The sequence below is a fragment of the Cupressus sempervirens genome, chromosome 4 (genome assembly GCF_028749045.1).
Source record: "Cupressus sempervirens isolate cs-2001-9-10 chromosome 4, ASM2874904v1, whole genome shotgun sequence".
Classification (NCBI taxonomy): domain Eukaryota; kingdom Viridiplantae; phylum Streptophyta; class Pinopsida; order Cupressales; family Cupressaceae; genus Cupressus; species Cupressus sempervirens.
The window spans coordinates 315,499,090-315,522,035 of record NC_143121.1 but is presented as its reverse complement, the minus strand read 5'-3'; the positions used below and the strand labels follow the sequence as shown (position 1 = coordinate 315,522,035).

The 22,946-nt window shown below is 34.3% G+C and overlaps 1 protein-coding gene across 1 annotated transcript; it reads right to left on the bottom strand.

Annotated features, from left to right (window-relative positions):
- Nucleotides 1–19,328: 19,328 nt before the first annotated feature.
- Nucleotides 19,329–21,313, bottom strand: LOC149561287 (beta-amyrin 28-monooxygenase-like). The gene is made up of 3 exons (XM_089825052.1): nt 20,154–21,313; nt 19,879–20,066; nt 19,329–19,800 (listed from the first exon to the last, which is right to left on the bottom strand). Exons 1-3 carry the CDS (start codon nt 21,148–21,150, stop codon nt 19,507–19,509), a joined length of 1,479 nt encoding a protein of 492 aa, XP_089681178.1. The 5' UTR covers nt 21,151–21,313; the 3' UTR covers nt 19,329–19,506.
- Between the last annotated feature and the right edge of the window lie 1,633 nt (nt 21,314–22,946).

Below are 22,946 nucleotides of genomic sequence, written 5' to 3'. Positions count from 1 at the left end.
CTCCTAGGAGGAGCAATATCATTGGTGCAGGAGCACCTTCCATTTGATTTTCAAGCTACAACACCTTTGGGAACATCAAAAGGATCAAATCATTAAGTCATTTAGGATAGTAGGTCAAATAACACCTTTTGGTCCACTTTGTAAGACCTACTGCTAGGATTTGACATTTATAAGCCACTTGGTCAACTATGATCGAAGGACAAATACAACTTTTCACAACTTAGTGAACCCATAAAACATTTATCATTATGCATGCATCCATAAGATTATACAATCACTTAAAACTTGTGGGTTACTGTCAAATTAGTTTGTAGAAATGTAAACATGAAACATAATAGATTCAACAACACACTTAACATAATGATTTACGTGAAAACCCAATTTGGGAAAAACCATGAGTAATATACTACTCTTTCTCACTCTTCTGAAGTGATGCCCCTGTGAAAGGCCAATCGTGTTAAGGGTTACAATGCACATTGTTAAATGTGAACCTATTAAAGGATTTCAATCACCCTATTAGGAGTGAGCTTTGTTAGAGGACTTTAGACCATTCACTTGGAATGTCACCTGGTTAAAGGATTTACAAATGACTATTACGTCAACCTTAATCCAAAGGATTTACCTAGACTGATACAATTATTAGAGAATAAAAATAAGGCTTGATCTAATAACAAGTTACAACTCCATTTGCAGATTACAAATCTCTATTTCAGTCTTCCATTCTGCTAGGCTTTTACACATTTAAGTTCTGATAGCTTGTTCACCCTTCAAGAATCCATACCCTTAAGCCTTCTTACTTAACTTGCCAATGCAAACTCTTCACTTAGGTCACTAAATGAAGCAATACCCTAAACTCTTTGTTTTCCTTAGGTTCTCGCACATGACAACCCTTGCTTCTGAGCAACCATCCCTATAAATAGAGAATTAAGATATTTTGCCGCTCATTCTCCATCGTCTAGTTTAGGGTTAGGAAAGATTAGGTAGGGTTCAATGAATATACCCCTCATTCCATTTCATTTCTAGAAACTTCTCCTTCAACCCTCTTTGAATTCTCCTCAAAAAAATTTACCATGAATTCTATACCACCAGCTTATTAATCTTATCTTCCACCTGGTTCACATAATCCAAGAAAAAAAACTTGTTAGCTCAGATCCATCGAATTTATGATCTTTCTAATAATGTTGACACTTAGAATTAACTTGCTTTTGATGCTCGATACAAATTGCATTGCTCAACATCCTCTAAAAAATCACTCGGCACGAACTAAAGTTTATCAATGCTCGACATCAACTAAACTTTACTTGGCATTAGCTATTTTACTCGACATACACTAGAATAGACTTTTACTCGGCTCCAACTAATTTTTTGCTCGGCTTGCATTAACTTTGCTCGACACCTACTATCCATTCAGTCAAGCTTGGTAGACAAACTTTATTTAACTTGTTCTTCTGAACTTGCTTAGTGTTACCAACCTTTGCAAGCTTAAGTAGATTATCAATGCACTATGATATCATTGTCTTAGCTTATTCTTGTACTTCTTTTCATATCATAACTCAACCTTTCATTTAGGTGCTATTGTTACATCATTTGATCAAATCCTCTTCATAAATCAAATAAGTGATAGTACTTAAATCATATAAGTAGTTCTCTTACCAACAAAATAACAGGTTTGACATCAGTGACAAAAGAATTATTGAAATACATTTATCATACTTGCATCAATCTATTTTCAACAATCTCCCTCTTTGGCATTGATGGCAAACCAAACTGATCAACCAAACTGACTTGGCCAGTAAGATCAACGCAATACAAAAAAGAAAATAATTTCTTGTATTGAAATCTCTCCCTCTATCATCAACTTTCATCTTCTGAATAGGTTACAAAATTCTGTTATGTTTTGATCAACAAACAATCAACTCATCCTTATGACTCCCTCTGAATTACTTCTTATATCTCCCTCTATATTATCTTCCTCTTACTAGGCAAATGTAATCAACAGATATAATTTCTCAACAGCCAGATTTTCTCCCTCATACTGTGTGTTAGGATTTCTCCCTCTTTGTTTATTTCCTTTATGTCTATCTTCAATATCTCTTTTGATCAACTCCAATCTCCCTTATCCTGTATATATCTTCTGATCAATTACTATCTCCCTCTTTGACAACAATGCCAAAGACTTGTCATCTTAATATGCAGATATGAACTTCTTCAATTTCTCTTTTAGTCACCTTGCTTGTGGTTTCAACTCTTTGATTACTTTAGGCAACCCCTAAAGTAAGATCCACTGCATCAATATGTAACATATGTCAATCAACTTGTTTGATGTAGGGCACTCCTCTTGTTTCTTAGATAGCCTTTGATAGGGGTATAACCCTTAGTTTACCTCTTAGATACTCATGAGTATCCTTAGATAATGCTTTTGTGAAGATATCAACAATTTGCTCCTTTGTGTTAACATATTTCATCTTCACCTCTTTATCTTGAACTAATTCTCTCAAGTAATGATACTTGATTGCAATGTGCTCATTCTTTGTGTGCATCACAAGATTCTTTGATATATTTATAGCACTTGTATTATCACAATAAAGTATCACTGGTTCAATGATCTTTTCATATCTTTGAGTAGCTATTTGATCCATACAATGTTTGTACAATTTACAACAGCAACAACATATACAGCTTCAATAGTAGATTGTGAAGTGCAGTTTTGTTTCTTGCTAGTTCATGTAACCAGCCTCTTGCCTAAGAAAAATGCTCCTCCACTGGTGCTCTTTGTGTCATCAATGTTTCCAGCCCAATCAACATCAATATAGGCTCTTAATTCAAATTTCTCATTTTTCTTGTAGTATAGACTATATTCCTCTATTCTTTTTAAATATCTCATTATTCTCTTTACAACAATCAAATGATTCTCTCTAGGACTAATAGAGAATCTTGTAACTATCCCTACAAATAATGCAATATTAGGTCTCTTATGTACTACATATGGTAATTTTCCAATCATAGACCTATATAATGTTTTATTCACCTTAGCTGAATCATCATTCATTGACAATTTATGTTTTGTCACTATAGGTGTACTTACTGGCTTGGAATCCTCCAATTGAAGATTTTTTAGTATCTCCTTGACACACTTTGTTTTTTAGTATCTCCTTGACATACTTTGACTAAGTGATGTATATACCATATTTCATATAGTGTACTTGCAAACCTACAAAGAACTTGATTTCTCCAAACATAGACATCTCGAATTCTTGCTTCATTTCATTTGAAAAAGCTTTGCATAAAACATCTTGACCTCCAAATATAATATTATTAACAAAAAATTTAGATAAAAAAATACCTCTGCCTTTCTCTGTCTTCAAGTATAGATTGTTGTTATCATCAGTCCTCTCAAATCCAATCTTCACAAGTTAATTATGAAGTCTCTCATACTACGCTCTTGGTGCTTGTTTTAAACCATATAAAGCTTTGTGTAGTCTACATACCATGTTCTTGTTATTAACATCAACAAATCCTTCTGGTTGTTCTATATAAACTTCTTCCTCTAATATGCCATTCAAAAATACAGATTTAACATCTATTTGATAAACTTTGGAACCTTTGCATGTAGAATAAGCAAGCCGAGTTCTTACTACTTCTAATCTAGCAACAAGAGTAAATGTTTCTCCATATTCAATTCCTTCTTCTTGTGCACATCCTTTGCATACTAATTTTTCCTTGTTCTTTGTGACTTCACCATTTTCATCTAGCTTGTTTCTGTATACACACTTGGTGCCAATCACATTTTTGTCTTCTAGACTAGGAACTAGAGTCTAGTCTTGTTTTTCTCAATTTGTTCAATCTCTTCTTTCATTGCTTTACTTTAGTCCACATCTTCTAAGGAAGATTTCACTATTTTGGGTTCTTTCATGCTCAATAAACATGTATCATTTCTCAAATTATTCCTTGTCATTGGTCTAGCATCTTTATCTCCAATAATTTGTGCAGTAGGATGATGTCTCTTGACATATTTAGACAACCTTTGTTCAACTGTAGTTTCTTCATTTGGCCTTTCAACTTCAAAGTCGTTATGTACATCTTTGTTAGGTAGTTCAACATCTCTCTCATGTACACTAATCTTAGAATCAAAATGAGCATAAACTTTATTCCATAACTCGACACCTAAATGTAGCTTGGGTCTTGAATGCAACTCAACATTCATAGTATGTGACTCGACAGTCACTGAAACTTGATGTTGGTTTGTAACTTGATTTACAACATCTTCTTCAGTAGACATACTTTCATAAAAGTATACAAATGATTTATATTCTTCTGGTTCCTTCATAGGTTTAGCCTCATATACTTCTATATATTCATCAAATTTCACATTTTCACTTTCCACAACTTTGCTAGTATTAGTATTTAAACACTTATAGGCTTTACTTCTTGTGGAATAACCTAGGAATATATCTTCTTCACTTTTTGCATCTAGTTTACCATTCTTGAAATCTTTGAGAATAAAGCATTTGCTTCCAGATACCTTAAAATATTTTACATTCTTTCTTGACTTGTACACGGTTCAAGGTATAGACAATTGTACTTACAACTTATCTCTACTATTTTAAAGCAACATTATTCTCTATCATGAGTGTCTTAGTATAGTCCATTATAGACCTATTCCTCTTTTCAACAATTTCATTTTGTGGAGGGGTTCTAGTAGCAGATGTCTGTCTTTTGATTCCTCTATCATTATAGAACATCTTACACTCTTTTGATGTAAATTCTCCTCCTCTGTCAGATCTCAAACATTTTATACTTTTACCTATTTCCTTCTCAACTCTTGCTAGGTACCACTTAAACATTTGAAAAGCATCAAATTTCTATTTTAGAAACATAATTATCACCATTCTAGAATAATCATCAAGAAGTAGCATAATGTACTTATCTCCTTTGTAGCTTTGCACTTTAGTTGGTCCACACAAGTTAGTATGAACAATCTCTAGTATTCTTTTAGAGGTACAAGTTTTACTCTTAAAACTTGACTTTTTCATTTTGCCTAACTGAGATTGTTTGAACATTATATTATCAGGCTTCTTCAACTTAAGAAAACTTCTAACTTTTCTCATGTTACTGATACTGACCAAGTTATCAAAATTAACATGACATAACCTCTTGTGCCATAGCCATACATCATTAAATTTTACAATTAAACAAGTAGCATCCTCTATACCAAGGTAGAATAGATTACTCCTAGTTTGATCATCCTTTCCAATCAATTTTCCATCATTATCATATATCTTAGTAATCTTGTTTTCAAACTCAAGATTACATTCTGAATTATTCAATTGTGAGACACTGAACATATTATAGTTAAGTTCTTCAACATAGTAAGCATTTTTACATAAAATATTTTCTATGAGTTTGATAGAACCTTTTCCTTTTATCAAACATGGTGAATCATTACCAAATCTTACACTATTTCCATCATAAAAATTCAAGGTAATGAACTTACTTTTATCTCTTGTCATGTGATGTGAACACCCACTATCAATGATCCATTTATCATTCTTGTTCAGACAAGACACAAGTGCAATTGCCTCATCTTCATTATATTCATCCTTCATTGCAACATACACCACTTCATCATCATATTCATTAGATTCATCTCTTGTTTCCTCTTCAACAATATAGCAAGTCTTCTTGCATTTGTCTTTGTAATATTTGTTGTCTTCATCTCTTCTACTTTTATACTTGTCACCACCTTTGTAGTTCTTCTTCTTTGGACATCTAGTAACAATATGACCAATCTCATTGCAATTGAAACAAATGATAGGTAGTTTACCTTTAAACTTGCCTTTACTTCTGTGAAATCTCCTTTCCAGTAGTGCTTCAAGTCGATCTACATCTTCCTCATTTGTATCACTATCACTAGAAACATATTTTGTCTTTTTCTTCTTCACACTAGGTTCTTTCAATGACAACTTAGCTTTGAAGGAAAATTCAATATTTTTAGGTTTGTAATTATCAAAGTTAGATAGCTCAAAAGCAGTGAATCTACCAACAAGACCTTCAAGTGTTAGATCATTCCCTGGTATGCATCTCAGTTCTTGAATTGCAAAAAATCTAATAGCATATATAGGTAGTAGTGTTCTTAAAACTTTTCTTAGTACAATATCATCATCTATTTTATCGGTAGCTCCTCTTATTGCATTAATAACATCTTTTATCCTTGAGCAATATTGAGCAATATTTTCAGCTTCTTGCATTCTCATATCATCAAACTTACCTTTGAGACTCTCAGATTTGGCTCTTATAAAATTCTTGTCTCCTCCATAGATGGTGTGTAAAGCATCCCACATTTTCTTTGCACTATCAAGACTTTTGATATCATCAAAATTAGGATAGCTTAGGGAAGAGGCAATCTCCAACATTGCTTGGTTGTGTTTTTTTTTTTTTTCTTTTTCTTTCAGATCCTCAACAGTTAGGGCTCTAGTGGGATCAACATGCTCAGTAGTAATGATAGATTGTGCATGATCTCCAAGTCCTCCAAGGTGTAGCTTCATCAGACTTTTCCATGTAGAAAATTTATCTCTATTAAGCTTGGGTACTTTCCTTTTTGACATCTTGATCTTTGTGCTTCTAGTACCTTCAAATTAGTCCTTTTAAGAAGATGGCTTTGATACCAATTGTTGGAATTCTTTAGAATAATTGAAGGGGAAGGGGGGGTGGGTGGGGGGGGGGGGGGAGGGAGGTGTGGTGAATCAATTATTCAAGGTCCAAATGTACAAATAAAACTTTTCATAACTTAGTGAACCCATAAAACATTTATCATTATGCATGCATCCATAAGATTATGCAATCACTTAAAACTTGTAGGTTACTGTCAAATCAATTTGTAGAAATGTAAACATGAAACATAACAGATTCCAAAACACACTTAACACAATGGTTTAAATGGAAAACCAATTTGGGAAAAACCACTAGTAACATGTTACTCTTTCTCACTCTTATGAAGTGATGGCCTATGAAAGGCCAACACTATTAAAGGTTACAATGCGCACTATTAAATGTGACCTTGTTAAAGGATTTCAATAACCCTATTAGCAGTGAGTCTTGTTAGAGGACTTTAGACCATTCACTTGGAATGTCAGCTGGTTAAAGGATTTACAAATGGCTGTTAAGTCAACCTTAATCCAAAGGATTTACCCTAGATTGATACAATTATTAGAGAGTAATAGTAATGCTTGATCTGATAAAAACTTACAACTCCATTTGCAGATTACAAATCTTTATTTCAGTCCTCCATTCTGCTTGGATTTCACACATTTTAGCTCTAATAGCTTGTTCACCCTTCAAGCATCTATACCCTTAAGCCTTCTTACTTAACTTGCCAATGCAAACTCTTCACTTAGGTCACTGAATGAAGCAATACTCTAGACTCTTTGTCTTCCTTAGGTTCTCACACATGACAACCCTTACTTTTGACCACCCATTACTATAAATAGAGAATTAAGATATTTTGTCACTCATTCTCCATTGTCCAATTTAGGGTTAGGATAGATTAGGTAGGATTCAATGAATCTACCCCTCATTTCATTTTATTTCTAGAAACTTCTCCTTCATTCCTCTTTGAATTCGCCTCAAAATGGTTTACCATGAATTTTGTGCCACTAGCTCATCAATCTTATCTTCCACCTAGTTCATACAATCCAAGAAAACAAACTTGTCAACTCAGATCCATTGAATTCACGATCTTTCTAATAATTTTGACACTCAAAATTAACTTGCTTTTGATGCTTGACATCAATTGCATTGCTTGACATCCTCTAAAAAATCACTCGGCACAAACTAAAGTTTATTGGTGCTTGGCATCAACTATGCTTTACTTGGCATCAACTGTTTTACTCGACATACACTAGAATAAACTTTTACTCAGCTCCAACTGATTTTCTGCTTGGCTTACACTGACTTTTCTTGGCACCCACTACCCATTCGGTCAAGCTTGGCAGAAAAAAATTGTTTAACTTGTTCTTCTGGACTTACTTAGTGTAAGAAACCTTTGCAACCTTAAGTAGATTATCAATGCACTGTGATATCACTATCTTAGCTGATTCTTGTACTTCTTTTCATATTATAACTCAACCTTTCCTCTAAGTTCTATTATTACATCATTTGATCAAATCCTCTTCATCAATCAAATAAGTGACAGTACTTAAATCATATAAGCAGTTGTCTTACCAACAAAATAGTAAGTTTGACATTAGTGACAAAACAATGATTGAAACAAATTTGTCATACTTGTATCAATCTTTTTTCAACAATCTCCCTCTTAACATACCATTGGTGGAATGCTAGATTCATATATTACCTTCCATATTATGTTCTTAATTTTCATGTACTTATAGGGTGATAGGAGAATCAATGAGCCCTAGGTGTATATCTCTATGTATGCACCATTTATCTTTATGCAACCAAGTGCATAAATTTTCATTGATCAATCCACTAAGGATGACATCCTAAATTTAACAATTTCTCATGATCCCCTAGATGTTCCAAGTGGTTTGGGGAAGGGAACTAATCTTGATTGGGAACTTCCTTTGTAAATGGAGGCCTAATTAGCCCTCTAGCCTAGAGCAAAAACCTAGAGTTTTGTGATTAGGTTTTGGAGTTAGTCCAAACCCTCTGAGGCTAATGTGTACCCCATAAAAGGGTAATAAAATTAAAAATTGGTTTGATTGGTCATTAAGGGTTTTCAAAATGTAAGGCCACTTTTTAGTTTTCAAAAGGCTACTAGCATAGTTTTTGCTTTACATGGGAAGTACCCTCCATATGTGTAACCAGTTTGTGAAAGTGAGTTCTTGGGTCACATATGATCCTAAAAACACCCAATATAATCAAGGTTGATTATGATTCAAGCCTTAGGGCCTTGGTTGGGTGATGAACCAAAATTGCCTAGTAAGGGGTCTAAGAACCAAGGTGATGCATAGTTGTCCCTTAAATAAGCAACTTCTTGTGGTGTGGCCTTGAATAACTTCCTAGGACCCTAATGTAGAGTTAAAAGAGGTCTCTAAACCTTTGTAATAAGGTAACTTGACAAAATATCCTAGGCACCCAAAGTTGCTTTACTAGGTGTATTTGCCCAAAACATCAAAATAAGGATTTTCCCTTATTGGGAGGCTACACATTTATAGAGGGGTTGGGAAGGTCCCTTACAACTCACTAGTCTCATATAATGCTGATAAACTTGATCCAATAGGTTTTAGAGGTTGTTTGCACAATCCTGGTTTTTAGGCCTAGACGTCCTAGTAGCCCAAAAAACAAGGAATTTGGACTTAACAAAGAATTTCTCAAATGACCTACCAATATAATTATAGAATAATTTGTGCCTTGTCATAACTCCACTAATTCCTAAGTTTTAGGTTTTGAAGCCTTAGGGTTTTCTTTGCAAGACCAATGTTGCAATAGACCTAATTAGGCCTAATTAGTAGGTTTAAAGAAGGATATCTTAACCAAAGGGTTGATTATACTTGCAAACTTAATGGAACATGAAAAAGGATCAATTTAATACTAGGACCACCAATTGGTTTGGGTTTATCCACCCTCAAAGTGTTGTGTCACTTCAAATTTCTCTTAGCACTATCAAACACATAGAAATGTTTGACCTAGGGAAACTCCCCATGTCCCAAGATTTTGGAAACATATAATACATGGTCCTAACTTGAATTCCTTAGAGAAAATAGGAATTCCTATGGTGGGTTTACAAGTTAGGACATTTTTCCTAAAAACTACCATTGAAAACAAGGGTTTGATGCACCTGATAAGGGTTTGATGATTTCTCACAGCTCCTGTCACTTCAAAATTTCAAACCACTTAGATCTTTCATGAGACCCAATTAGGAATCTATATCAATCATTCATCTCCGTTCACCAATCTGTACCAAGCCGTACACCGTGGATTTGTAGCCAAATTACAAGGAAATTAAGGTCTTCTATTGATTTAAAACAATATTACATGCTCTCTGTCTTCCACCCACCTGTAAGGGCTATATGAAGACAATTTTCAATGGATCCAACCAATTTTGGAGGGTTAGGACCATTGGGAAGTCAAATTACATAAGTTGATAACTATTTGCAAAAGTTGTCAAGCAACTTTTTATGCAAAAGTGCAACCTTTTGCATTTCATGCAATATTTGCAATCTGATTAAACTAATACCTTAGGTAAGTCCCCTAGAGGCCTAAAAAATACTAGGAATGCATAAATAACTCCTATACTATGCTAAGACCCAAATATACGCTTTGACCAAAGTCAAAACCCATGGTTTATAAATCACCAAATAGGGACTTGGCCTTACAAAATTGGCTTATTGCATCTAAAGATGACTTTGACTACCCTATACATGTCTCTTGGGCATGAATGTCCTTGAGATAACTCATTAAGAGTTGATCATGTAGATGCCTTGGTGAGAGAAGGGTTAGATGCTCCTACACCACATGTATTGTCCTTAAGGGTTGACCCATTAAGATAACAAATTCAACCACTTCTAGTTAGAAGGATGAATAAAGGATTGGAGACACATCATTGAAGTTGTAAGAACTCAAGGAAAACTCTACTTGGAGAGTTTAGAAAATCAAAAATAGGGATTCATCCCTATTTCTCCTTGGGAACTTGCATCAATCATCCATCCTTTGTTAATTGAAAATCAACATACATTAATATGGTTAATACAATTATGCATATGTAGAAAGTAAATAATAATGTAATTTATAAATTCTAATTAAATTTTTACCTATTTCTCATGATTATCTCCCTCCCCATAAAGAAGGTCAACAAATGATGACACATCAATATCATCACTAGCACCACCATGAGCAACATATGCCTCGTCATCAAAATCACCACCCTCGACATCATGGGCATCCTGTGCTATATCTACATCACTCTAGGGGCCTCTGCATATATCCATATCCCCACAACTAGTACAAATGTGTCCGAGGGGATGAATATCCCTCGCCTGCATCCACTATTGTACTAAATTACTCGAAAGAGCACTCAATGAACTAAGGGTAGATGACACTTCTCGATGATATAGAGACACTAGAACAACTAGTGTAGGAAGAGGAACAAGAGGCTGAGGATGTTAGTGACTCCTTCTATTATCATTGAGCTTTGTCCTGGGCCTATCTCGAAGCATCCCTCCACTGACCCCCTAAAATTGTTTTATATCAAATAATTAGGTTTTAAAGCCAATTCAAACTTTACCCATAATTTTATAAGAAAGTACATGGGCACCTCATGATTAGCATGTGGTGGATGGTCAAATACCATCCACCACCGCTCCCAAAAATGCTTTGATATGCAGGGGTGTGCACACCATCGAATAGAGACATGAGACTTCTTGTATCTTATCTCTTCACTCATCTTTGATTTCTTAAAATATCTTTGTAAATGTCCTTTATTTGTTTTTAGTTCATGGACCTATCTATAAGACAAGCCATTAGAATATAAGGCATGCATGTTTTGCCTCTATGTTCTAAAGTTATCTATGCCATAGTCTAAGTGCTCTGTAGATTGTATGAAGCTTTGCATTCTATTTGCAAGCTGAAGTAGCTAGGGGGGATGGGTCTCACACCTAAGAGTCTATATGTCTCACATGAGGTCATGGAGGTTGCACCTCATGCTCTTTCACAACTCCTCTGGGGTAGGTGGTGGAGGAGAACTAGGTGGTCGTGGAGGTGGGGGTGGGGGTGGAGGTAGAGATGGAGGGGGTGGGGGTGGTGTGGGGGTGGGTCCTCACCAAATATGTCGTCCATGAAATATAATCTACATATATGTATACAACATTAAAATTCACAAAATTACTATTTTATTAAAAAATCTAAAACATATAAATCTAATTACATATCTTTAAGACTATTCAAACATATTAAAATACATGTCATAGTTAGGGTAAGGGTTTGCGATTATGTAATGGAAACCTATTCTTTTTATCTAGGTTGGTACTAATTCTTAGTGCTAGGGTTAGGGTTTAGGTTATGATTAGGGTTTAACAGTTAAATTTATGATTCAAGTTAGCATTATAGTTGGTGTTATGATTATGCTTAGAATTTTGGTTCTAAAGTGTTAGGGTCTATATATTATATTTTAATTTTATGTGTTTATATTATGTTTTCACTTTATTTGCACAAATTCTTCTTTTCTTTGTAAGGAAACTTGGCAACAAAGAATATAACCGTTTCCACATAACCCATAATACATCTGAAATAAACACGGAATTAAAATCCACATGCAAGAGAATAGAAAACATACCCACAAAATTGTGACACAAGATATACCCTAGGAAACCCTCATTGAGGGAAAAACCCAGCCTCCAAAAGCATCCATTATCATGTATTATTCAGCAAAAATACCATTGCCATACAACCATGGAAGCCTTCATGGCCATATCCACAACTGAGAAAACTATGTGAACAAGCATGAATCCACACATCCCATGCCATGTTTTCAACCTTCACAAATGCTCCCTTGGCTAACCTGTCAAGCCTTGTCCCGCTTGACTCTTGCCTTTTGTCTTCTCCTTGTCACTCTCTCTACAACAACTACCCTTGTGGCTGCTTATATAGTAGCAATTCCCACAAAACCACCAAGTGGTATTACATAAACCATGTGCTACCTAACCCACTGACCCCACATTTAATATTGGGCATTTAATTCTTTTTTCCCCAATATTAAATAATTACATGAAATATTATCACAATGTTACAATACAACTCATTAAGAATATTCCATGGGAATCTTTACATGTTGCACGTCCATCTAGGCACAACATTACATAACAAAATAAAATATAACAATATTATGCAATGTGTGCAACACCCATTATCTCAACATTCTTTATGTAAATGTTTCATAAAGTATTGAATTTTTAAAAATATCAAAATGATTGCACTAGTGGTTTAGGAGATATTTAATTAATAAAATAAATTAATTGATATTTAAATAAACATTAATAATTAGCATGTCAAAATTGCATTTACACAATTCAAATTACGATCAAGATTCTATCAACCTTGTAAATTTTATATGTTTAGTTAAACCTAATATTGTGGGTATATCATCCACAATGGATGAGAGATTCACCACAAATAGTACATATTATGACTTTTGATAAGCTCATGGATGTGAACTTTTGACCATTGAGGTTTTGGATATGCATGCATATGGCTATAGAAACAAACCGTGATATGATATTTTGGTTACTGTTATGTGTTTCCATTGATGTCAACCTTAAAGCTTACAATATGTATTATAGCATTTGATGATGACAATGACTATAAATAATTAATAATAGACATTATTTTTTGGATTAAGGTAAAAATAAGTTTTATAAGGATATCCAAAACTCCAAATAAACTAAAAAATTTGAATGATAACTCTAAATCAACAAAGTGAACACAAAATTATCTAACGCTAGAAATATAAATAACTCAAGTACATCACTTAAAACCCCTTAAAAATATTGTAGTAAACCATTGTATCAAATTCAAATTCTGTCTTAGCTCATATAAATACTTATGTTTAGTGCTAGGGTCAAGGTTTAGGTTATGATTAGGATAACAGTTAAGTTTATGATTTGAGTTAGCAACATAGTGTTATGGCTGTGCTTAGACTTTTGGCTCTTAAGTGTTAGGGTTTATGTTATATTTTGGGTTATAGTTATACTTCATATATGGATTAGATTTTTAGTTAGGGTTTAAATGAAATATCTCAATCCTAAATGTTGAATCCCAATTTTCTAACCAATAGTCCTAAATACTAAATCTGAATCTAGTAAACACTAAATCTTATCGAGTAAAAAATCCTAAATGATGAACCCTAATTAGAAATGTTAAACATGAACTCTGATTGTAAATGCTAAATCATAATTGTAACCTTAATCATAAATGTTAAACCCTTATAATCTTACATGCAAAACCCTAACCCTTTAATACTAAATGTTAAACTCTAATCTCGATCTTTTAAAATCCTAATCCTAACCCTATCCCTAAATCCCAAGCCTAGGTAATTATAATATAAAATTGAATACAATCCATGATACTAAATGTTAAACCCTAATCCTAAATGTTAAACACTAAACCTTAATCCTAAACCATTAAATGATAATTAGGGCCAGTATTTAAGATTACGATTAAGATGGTGGATTAACATTTAAGATTAATTTTTTAAAATTAGGATTATAATTTAGGGTTGGAATTTAATTTTAGGGTTAAGCTTTAAAATTATGGAACTTAACATTTATAAAATTAGGTTTTACTAGATTGAGCATTAATATATGTTGGTTAAGATTTAGGATTTAATATTTTTGATTAAAGTTTTGCCACTTAGAATTAAGGTTACAATTTAGTATTTAGGATAAGGGTTAGGCTTACATTTAATATTATGATCTAGAATTTAGTATTGGGGTTATGGTTCAACATTTAAAATATAATTTGAGCATTTGTAATTAGGGATAGGATTATGTTTGTTGTTGACAACTATGGTTTGACATTTAGAGTTAGGATCAATTGTTTACATTTACAATCATTCTTTACTATTTTGGAATGATATTTTATTTAGTTGGGGTTTAAATGGAGTAGGGTTAAGTTTAGGGCATAGGTTTACATCAACTTAAAGTCTTGAGGGTTTAAACTAATGCCAAGGAGCTCGAGGACAATAGGATATGAACACAAATTTTTATGTTTTTTTAATTTTCTAAGTTTATGATTTTTCAAATTTAGAATTCTTTTGTGTGATGAAGTTTTTTAAAAATTTATTTGTCTAATTTTTTAATAGTGTTATATTTTTATTACACTTTACCTAACACTAATATTTATGTTTTCTACTTAAATTTTATGTTTTTAAATTGAAATTGAACCTATAGTTTATGTTTTTAGTATCAGTTCAAACTATGATTTAAGTTTTTGTTTATAGTTTATCTATTCTACGTTTTATATACCAATTTTTCAAAGAAAACAATATTTAAAGTAAATACAATACAAATATAGAATTATAGATATAAAACTATTAATCGTAAACATAAAAATAATAAATTGACAAAATTTTAAAGCAAAAAACTAAAAACAATAAAATAAAAGTATTAAAAAATTAAAATACTTGGAAGAGTGAATAGGATATCTAAAATCAGGCTCCTGTAGATTCAAAAGTCACTATCACCAATGCAAATGACAAAAAAAACCCAAAAAAATAGGATTTAAGTTTTTACAAATGGGGCACTTGATTTGTTTAAAATCAGGCACCCAAATTTTAAAATCACGTGCACATTATGGTTCGGGAGGCCGATTCATATTAAAAAATAGGGCACCCTATTTTTGAAAATGGATCAGGCTTCCAAACTACAATGGGTACCCGATTCTTTAAATTTGGGTGTCTAATTCTGAAGAAGTCTCATTTTGCGAAATGGACTTCCACAAAATTGAGACTCATCTTTGTGCACTTACCCAATCGTAATAGATTTAATTATAGAAATATGTTAGTTTAGGGGTTTCTAACATTTAGAAAGAGGGTTGGTTAATCATAGGGTAATGACTTTTGACTGATATTCAATCTTATTTTTTTGTACTTGGGTCAGCTCCCATTTTGGCTACTTTTTAATATAAATAACATAGGAAAATAAAACACAAGAAAATGAATCATAACTTCCACCAGATGTAACATATGATTATGCATACTTAGGGTGACGATCCATGATATTTGCAAACTATGAAGTCAAGCTCGTTTAATTTGGAAATAATAAACACGTGTTTGCCAATATAAATTTTCAGACATGGATCTATAAAACATAAAGTAACTAATATATTTTTTGGGTGATGCAAGATTTCCTATAGAGCAAGGACACCCCTGCATCAAGAAATAAGAAGAGGAGATAAGGGAGGTAAAGAGAGAGAATAATAAAGTTATATGAGGTGATAGATAGATAGTGGATGGATAGATAGATAGAGTAGATCAAAGAGAAACGAAGGAATTAGGATATAGATATAAAGGAGCAAAAGGAAAATAAGGGTACAATAAGATAGGGAAAATAAGGGATAAAAGAGCATCCATGTGTGTGAATAAGAAAATATAAAGATGGAGTTAGGGAGTTAGATAGGGAGAGTTTACTAATAACTATTCATGAACATCATAAAAAGTATACACCACTATCAGCTTAACCCTTGAACCCTTTAAAGGTGCAAGCACTAGTACAAACTAAGAAGTGCACTTAAGTTGGAGTCCACTTTATCAGAAGATACCAAGCTCAATTCAAAAAAAATATTAAATCTACAATATATTTTATTTGGGGTTTGATAAACAAGAACATGGAACCCGAAATGTGTTATTAATAAAAATAAATCACAGATCTATTCCTACCTACTTCCACACATTGTGTAGCACTTGAGATTACATCCACAAATAGATTCATCATAGTTTTCATATTAAATCCATTGTGGGTTCCTTCTCAATCTACAACATACTCTCATTGGTTTGGTATGCTTTCCCTATCATTGCATGTTCTCTTGCTAGCAATCTTCTTTAGCATGTTTAAATAATAGCTACAAATAATATTATTTGAACTATATACTCACATAGCATGATAAACAAAAAACCTATAACATAATATGTGAACTTACACTAAGACATTGAGCTAAATAGTTTTATGAGTATCTAGATTAGTTGAAACTTAGGAATTTTATATATCAAAATAAAATGCACATTTATGAACCTTAGCATTGTATACATTGGTTATTATCATATATCTAATAGATTTTAATTATGTTACATCTCTTTAATGAAATTTTGTGTCATTATTTGGATGTATACTAAATATGAATCATTGAAGATAATTTTTCTCTATAGATAATTTAAAATATACAAGTCATAACTAACCATGATGTTCTTTGAAATATATGTCACAAAAGAAAAATATTTAAGTATAATATAGGAATATAATTATTTTTCTTTTTAATTAAGAAAATAAACAATTAACGGGTGCTGACCTGAAGTACAAATAGAACACTAGAAAGATCCATACAAGCTAGATCTCCCTCTGTCAAAGACAAAGGTCCACAAGTGACTGATATGCAAACCATGGTCAATGAAGTCAATGAAAGACTTGGGATAAGCCCCCATAATAGCTACAGACTTAAACCAAAAACAACAACAAAGGACCAAAGTGTGCCCTTTAAAACTTCCAACAATCACTCGATCACAAGAGAAACTAAGACAATAAATAACCATAAGAAACAAGTGAACAAACTTAGGCCATCAACGTTAGTCAGAATAGTAAGCAAACAAATAGGACTAAATAAGACTACACCTCTAGCGTTGGCAAAAATAATGCATATCATCCAACCATATGTCTAGGCAAAGTTCCAACCTTGGCAAACGTAGTCAAAAGTCTTCTAATCCCTCACAAACTCCCAAAACACCACACTAAGAGGAGCAGAGAGGAGGAAGACCAAGCCCGAGAGGTAAGAGCAACTCCCCCTTCCTCCAGTAACAACACTACTAAAAGTAGCACAAGTATTTAGTATCTCAATAGGAGTCTCCTCTTCTTCCCAACACCCAATTATGATCTCCACCTCAATAAGAGATTGATCCACCTCGATAGGAGCAACAAACTTAGAAGCTAAGAGTAAGACCGAGGCCATCTCTATAGGATGTAACACACATCTTCGCACCAAAGTGTTTATCTATGGAGTCATCCTTTGTTCACCACTTGAAGTACATCGTCCATACATGCTCTCACCAACCAAATCTCTACCAATAGGAAAGAGATACAAACAATGGGAGAGTACCCGTTGAACACATTCACAACCACTTTCCTCCAGCAACCTGCTACCTCCATAAGCTTTGCCTCCACCTCAATAGAGTCCACCTCAATAGGAAGTAGGAAAGTGAAAGAACAGGATAGAAGAAACCTCCACCACACATACATCCAAGGCTTTGAAATGATGACCTTAACCAGATCCGAGTCCCAAATAGAGGAAGCATTCACCTCAGAGCATGAGCATCTAAAGGAATCCCCAAAGCAACAAACACGAAGGGGCAAGAGAGTCCCCAAATGATGGACACAAATTCCCAACCAAGGGGAGCTATCAATAGTAAAACCCCTGAAAATGAAAACCCATCTAGGGAAAACACCCCCGTCAATAGAACTAGCACCAAGGACATGGACCACATTTCCCCTGTAAACTAGACCATCAATGTCCAAGCCCCTACAAACCCTAGGGTTCACATGGGCCCCACGAGCCATAACAGGAGGTCCCAAGGGAAAGAACTACGGATGAATCCACTGAACATAGCCCTCCAAACCAAACCCATCTATATCCTCATCTCCAAGAAACTACAAATAGAAGAGAACCCACCGAAGACAAAGACAAACAACGCTCTTGGGGCAAAAGACCCCATACATCCAAAACCCAAAGTGGGGAAGAGGGTTCCAACAAAACACACCTCCACCCACAAACTCGAACCCCTTATAGCGGTCCAACTAGTGCACAACCCAACAACACCCCAAGCACCAACGTGGGACCTTACATCTCCAAACACCACCCATAAGTGCCAAACCCCTTTGGAGTGTGGAGAAGAGCCATTGGAAGAAAATCATCCTTCAGCAACAAACACCCATTGAATAGCAAAAAAGCACTCCACTGTGCACCAATGAGATCCACTCACAAAACATGACAACACCCAACAAAGCTAGAGGGAACCGACACAAAGGGGAGACTCCCCATCCATCATCCTCGTCTACTTCAGACTCCTCGCCCTCACCATCGGAAGCATTCGAGCTAGAAACCCTAGCCCCTTTGTCACTCGCTCTCCTGCTCATTGCTCTATAAATGTCAACTTTTACCAATATAATTATTTTGTTAAAAATAGCTAGCATTATTAATTATTCTAAATTTTTATAAATACTAAATTTGAAAAAGGTTTTAAATGCGTAGAGATAGTATACTTCAACAAATCAATGAAGTAAATAAACAAATCAATGAAGTAAATAATTAAGGATGTATATAACAGAGAAAAAATGAATATCTACAAATAAGTTAAAGACAAAATTGCATACATTTTTGGAACTACAATAACAAACCACACAATATGCAGTCAAGTAAAATCATGAATTTGTATTATTAACTTTAGTTTTTTTTCACAATTAATTTATATCTAGTATTCTTTCCATCTTATTACATAATTTATAAAGAAATATATCTTATACGACAATAAAAAATATAAGATAAAATACTTCCTAATATTTAACCGCCTGAAAATATAAAAGACTAAAAGTAAACCATGATCATGCACCAAAACATTGCCTTTTTAATGGCCCACCGATTTCACTATAGCTAGTTGAAGTTCCGCTATGTTATACAACAAAGTTCTTATATAAAAATCTAATATGAAGACCTGAACATTATAAGATGTGAAATGGGAGGCATATAATAATATACTGATAGCCATATCATTTTCTCCTGTACTCACCAATTTGTTCATGCTACTGATCTAACCCTCAAAGGTAAACCATGTGTGGGTTGAGTAGTAAAGGAGATACTAATGGGTTCATCGATCTCCATCAACTCCCAATCGTATCTTAGCACTAGATGATAGAGAAATATTTCCATTTCTAACTTCGCATATTCATAACCAGGGCACATTCGATTTCCTTGTCCAAAAGGAATGTAGCAAAATGGCTCTTGCTGCTCATTGAAGCGATCTGGGAAAAACTTCTCTGGACTTGCAAAGTACTCCTCTTTGTTGCTAGTTTCTCTCATAGAAAAATGAACCTGCAACTTATATCCATTCTCAAATTTAGAGCATAAAAACTTAAAACTCTACTCCTACAAATTAACACAAATACCCACCTTCCATCCCTTTGGAATGGTATAACCGCCATACGGAATATCAATTTTTGCTTCTTTAAATCCTCCATATATCGGTGGCACAATGCGCAGCCCTTCTGCTATTACATTTCTCAAGTATTTCACACTTTTAATTTCGTTCCAGGTTAGAGGTTCTCCTACCTCCTTGCTGTCTCTTAGCTCTTCGCAAGCTGCATTAACTCAACATAAAAATGTACACGCCTTTACAAAAATGGAACGTAAAATTTTGGATGAGTGAAATTGCATGATTCAAGTACCTTTACGAAGGCGTTGTAAGACGTGTGGCGAGAGACTGAGATGCTTAAGAATTGTGGCCAAAGCGGAAGCAGTAGTATCGAACCCTCCAATTAAAAACCCCAACAAGTTGTCTATAATCTCCTCGTCGCTCAAGCAAAACTCGCCCCCTTCCTTTTGGGCCCTCAACACCATGTCCAAAAAGTTCTCTTCCTCCTCCCCACTTTTTCTCAAACATTTTTTACGAAGCTCGCTCTGCTTAGCAATTTGGGCAACAACGGCTTCACGAGCGCGCATGGCCTTGCCGAAGACCGTCCACGGAAGATCAAGCGGGTGAGAAAGAATACCCTTGTTCAAATCATAATAGCGCCGCCTAAAGATCTCCAACTCTTGTTCTTCAGCTTTTAACCCCATAAAATACTCTGCCGCCACACACAACGCCATCTCCTTCACTTTGGCATGGGCGTGGATGACGTGGCCATAAAGCCAGTCAGAATCCAGATACCGAACCACAAGCCTTTCAAACCTCCCAACTGATTTCTTCAATGTTTCTGTCCCCAGAAAAGAATGTATTATCCGCCTAACCCTTTTGTGTTGGGCACCCTGGTAACTAGTCATGGAATGCTTCCCGATAAGGGCTCTCAGTGATTTGGGCCACAGGTTTCTGAACAACGTGTCTTCGTTGGTGAGGATGAATTTGTTGGCCTCCGCGCCCAACATCACCACTGTGGGTTTGCCCAAAATATGGGTCTTGAAAATATCCCCGTGCTTAGCTTTTCGTCTATCATACCACAAGTCAAGCTTGTGTAAGTCACTCCAATTCCTCATATAGTCCAGGGATTCTCCCAAATAGGGGATTCCAATCCTTCCTGGAGGTAAAGGTGGCATATTTCCTCTGATTTTCAGTCTTATGGAAGTCCAGATAATTTGGGCATAAAAAAGGGCAGATGCAGTTGCTATCCCAACTGCAATATAGGCTACTGCAGCTGCGATGATGGAGATCCATGCAGGCACAGACATCTTTCACAATACTACGATGCAGATTTCTCTTGGGAACATGATGATAACTATTGAGCTATAGTTTTTTGAATTTTAACTTTCTTAAGGGTGTTTGTATGGTACCTTCATAGTTAAATTAGATGGTCATGAAGTCGTTGAGGTTGATGTTTCTAAATTTGGTTCTCTGAATTTATCCAGTTTCGATCGGATGACTTAGTGGCTCATAATTTCTGATTACGGATGTGATGGCCGTTTACAAAAAATTATCATTGAATTTGTCCCATCATCGAGACTGATAGTTTACAAGCTTTATTTTAAAAAATTATCCTGAATAGATGGAAGACAACTCATATGAACCGAGAATATAATGAGCTGTATTAGGATTAACTTTTCCAAGTGTCATTCGATTGCTTCAACTAAAAAATGGGATAACTATTGAAGAAAAATGTTGGCTGAAATGATGTTTTGGTCGGTTTCTCAAAGATAAGATTAAAACATCTCATACAAATTCAAATTATGTTAAATCTCTTTGGCAAACCTATCGCTTACGATATGGATTGAAACTCTCTAAAAAAACACGGTTGATAGTGAAATTCAAATTTAGTGTAATATTCAGGCTAGCTGTGCCGCACAACTGATAGTGATGTTGCAGTGAAAAACTGGTGGATTGTGTGTCAGCATTTTCATTTTTACCTAGACCCGTCAACCTTATTTGTCATCTTGGAAATAAATGTCAAAATCCATGCTTGTCAAGGACGCCGCCCTGTCGTTGTCGCCGTCCTGCTTCCTTCCTTTCTCCTTGACATCCCTTTCATTATCATTCATAAGAGGAAATCAGCCATTGGAAAAAACAATCTCTGAGAAAATTGACCATGAAAGCAACAAGTAACCAACATCATAGCACCATCTCTCTTGACAAAGAAGTAAGTTTTTATTTGAAAGAATTCTAATGCGACCCATCTGTGTTGCTAGCTTATCAGATAGATGTAGAGACCTCCTCCTTTTTCGGTCGCGACAATGAGGGTTGTCGAAGGTAAAAGAATAAAAAGATGAGAATTACAATGAGGGTTGTTGGATCCCTATACTTTGCAATGAAGATACATGTTAGAGCCTAACTAAACCAATCGCTTGCAGGAGGGAAAATTGAAATGTCATTTCTTTGATTTTTCCAAATAGAAATTAAAGGTCATCCGTCTTATAAAGTAATCAAAAATTTTATATTATTTAACACTTTTAGTTTAGAAATCACGTCTTAGTGTATGATACCAGACACTTATTATTAAGAATGTTTACTAATTTGAAATAATATTCTCAAGCAACTTCCTCATCAATAATTACATTGTGTTCATTTTGTAAAGCTTTATTTTCTGAAAAAGTTGGTTGCTGCAATCATATTTGAAGTTGTAATTGTGATACACTTCCAATCACTAATATGGTCAATGTCCAACTTAGATTTAAAATTGTTTTTTGCTGACTACATTAAAAAAGGCTTCTGTGGACAATTTCTCTTCTAATGTAGAGCGTATTGTGGAGACATTGTTCCAAATAATGGTAAATTTTATCCTTTGGCATATCATTTAATATGTATCAACTTTATTTTATCAATAAAAATCTATCACTATCGATCAAAAGAAAATTATAGCTATCCTGAAATTTGATAGGAATTTTTTTTTTCCCCCCTCCATTGACTAAATTTCAAAATTACGAAAAATATAATAATCTTTTTTGAAAATTTCAGCATTTGATCTTCATGATCTGTATATTTTGTGATAAAAAATAACAAAATTTTGAAAGAATTTCACTTATTTTCATGATGA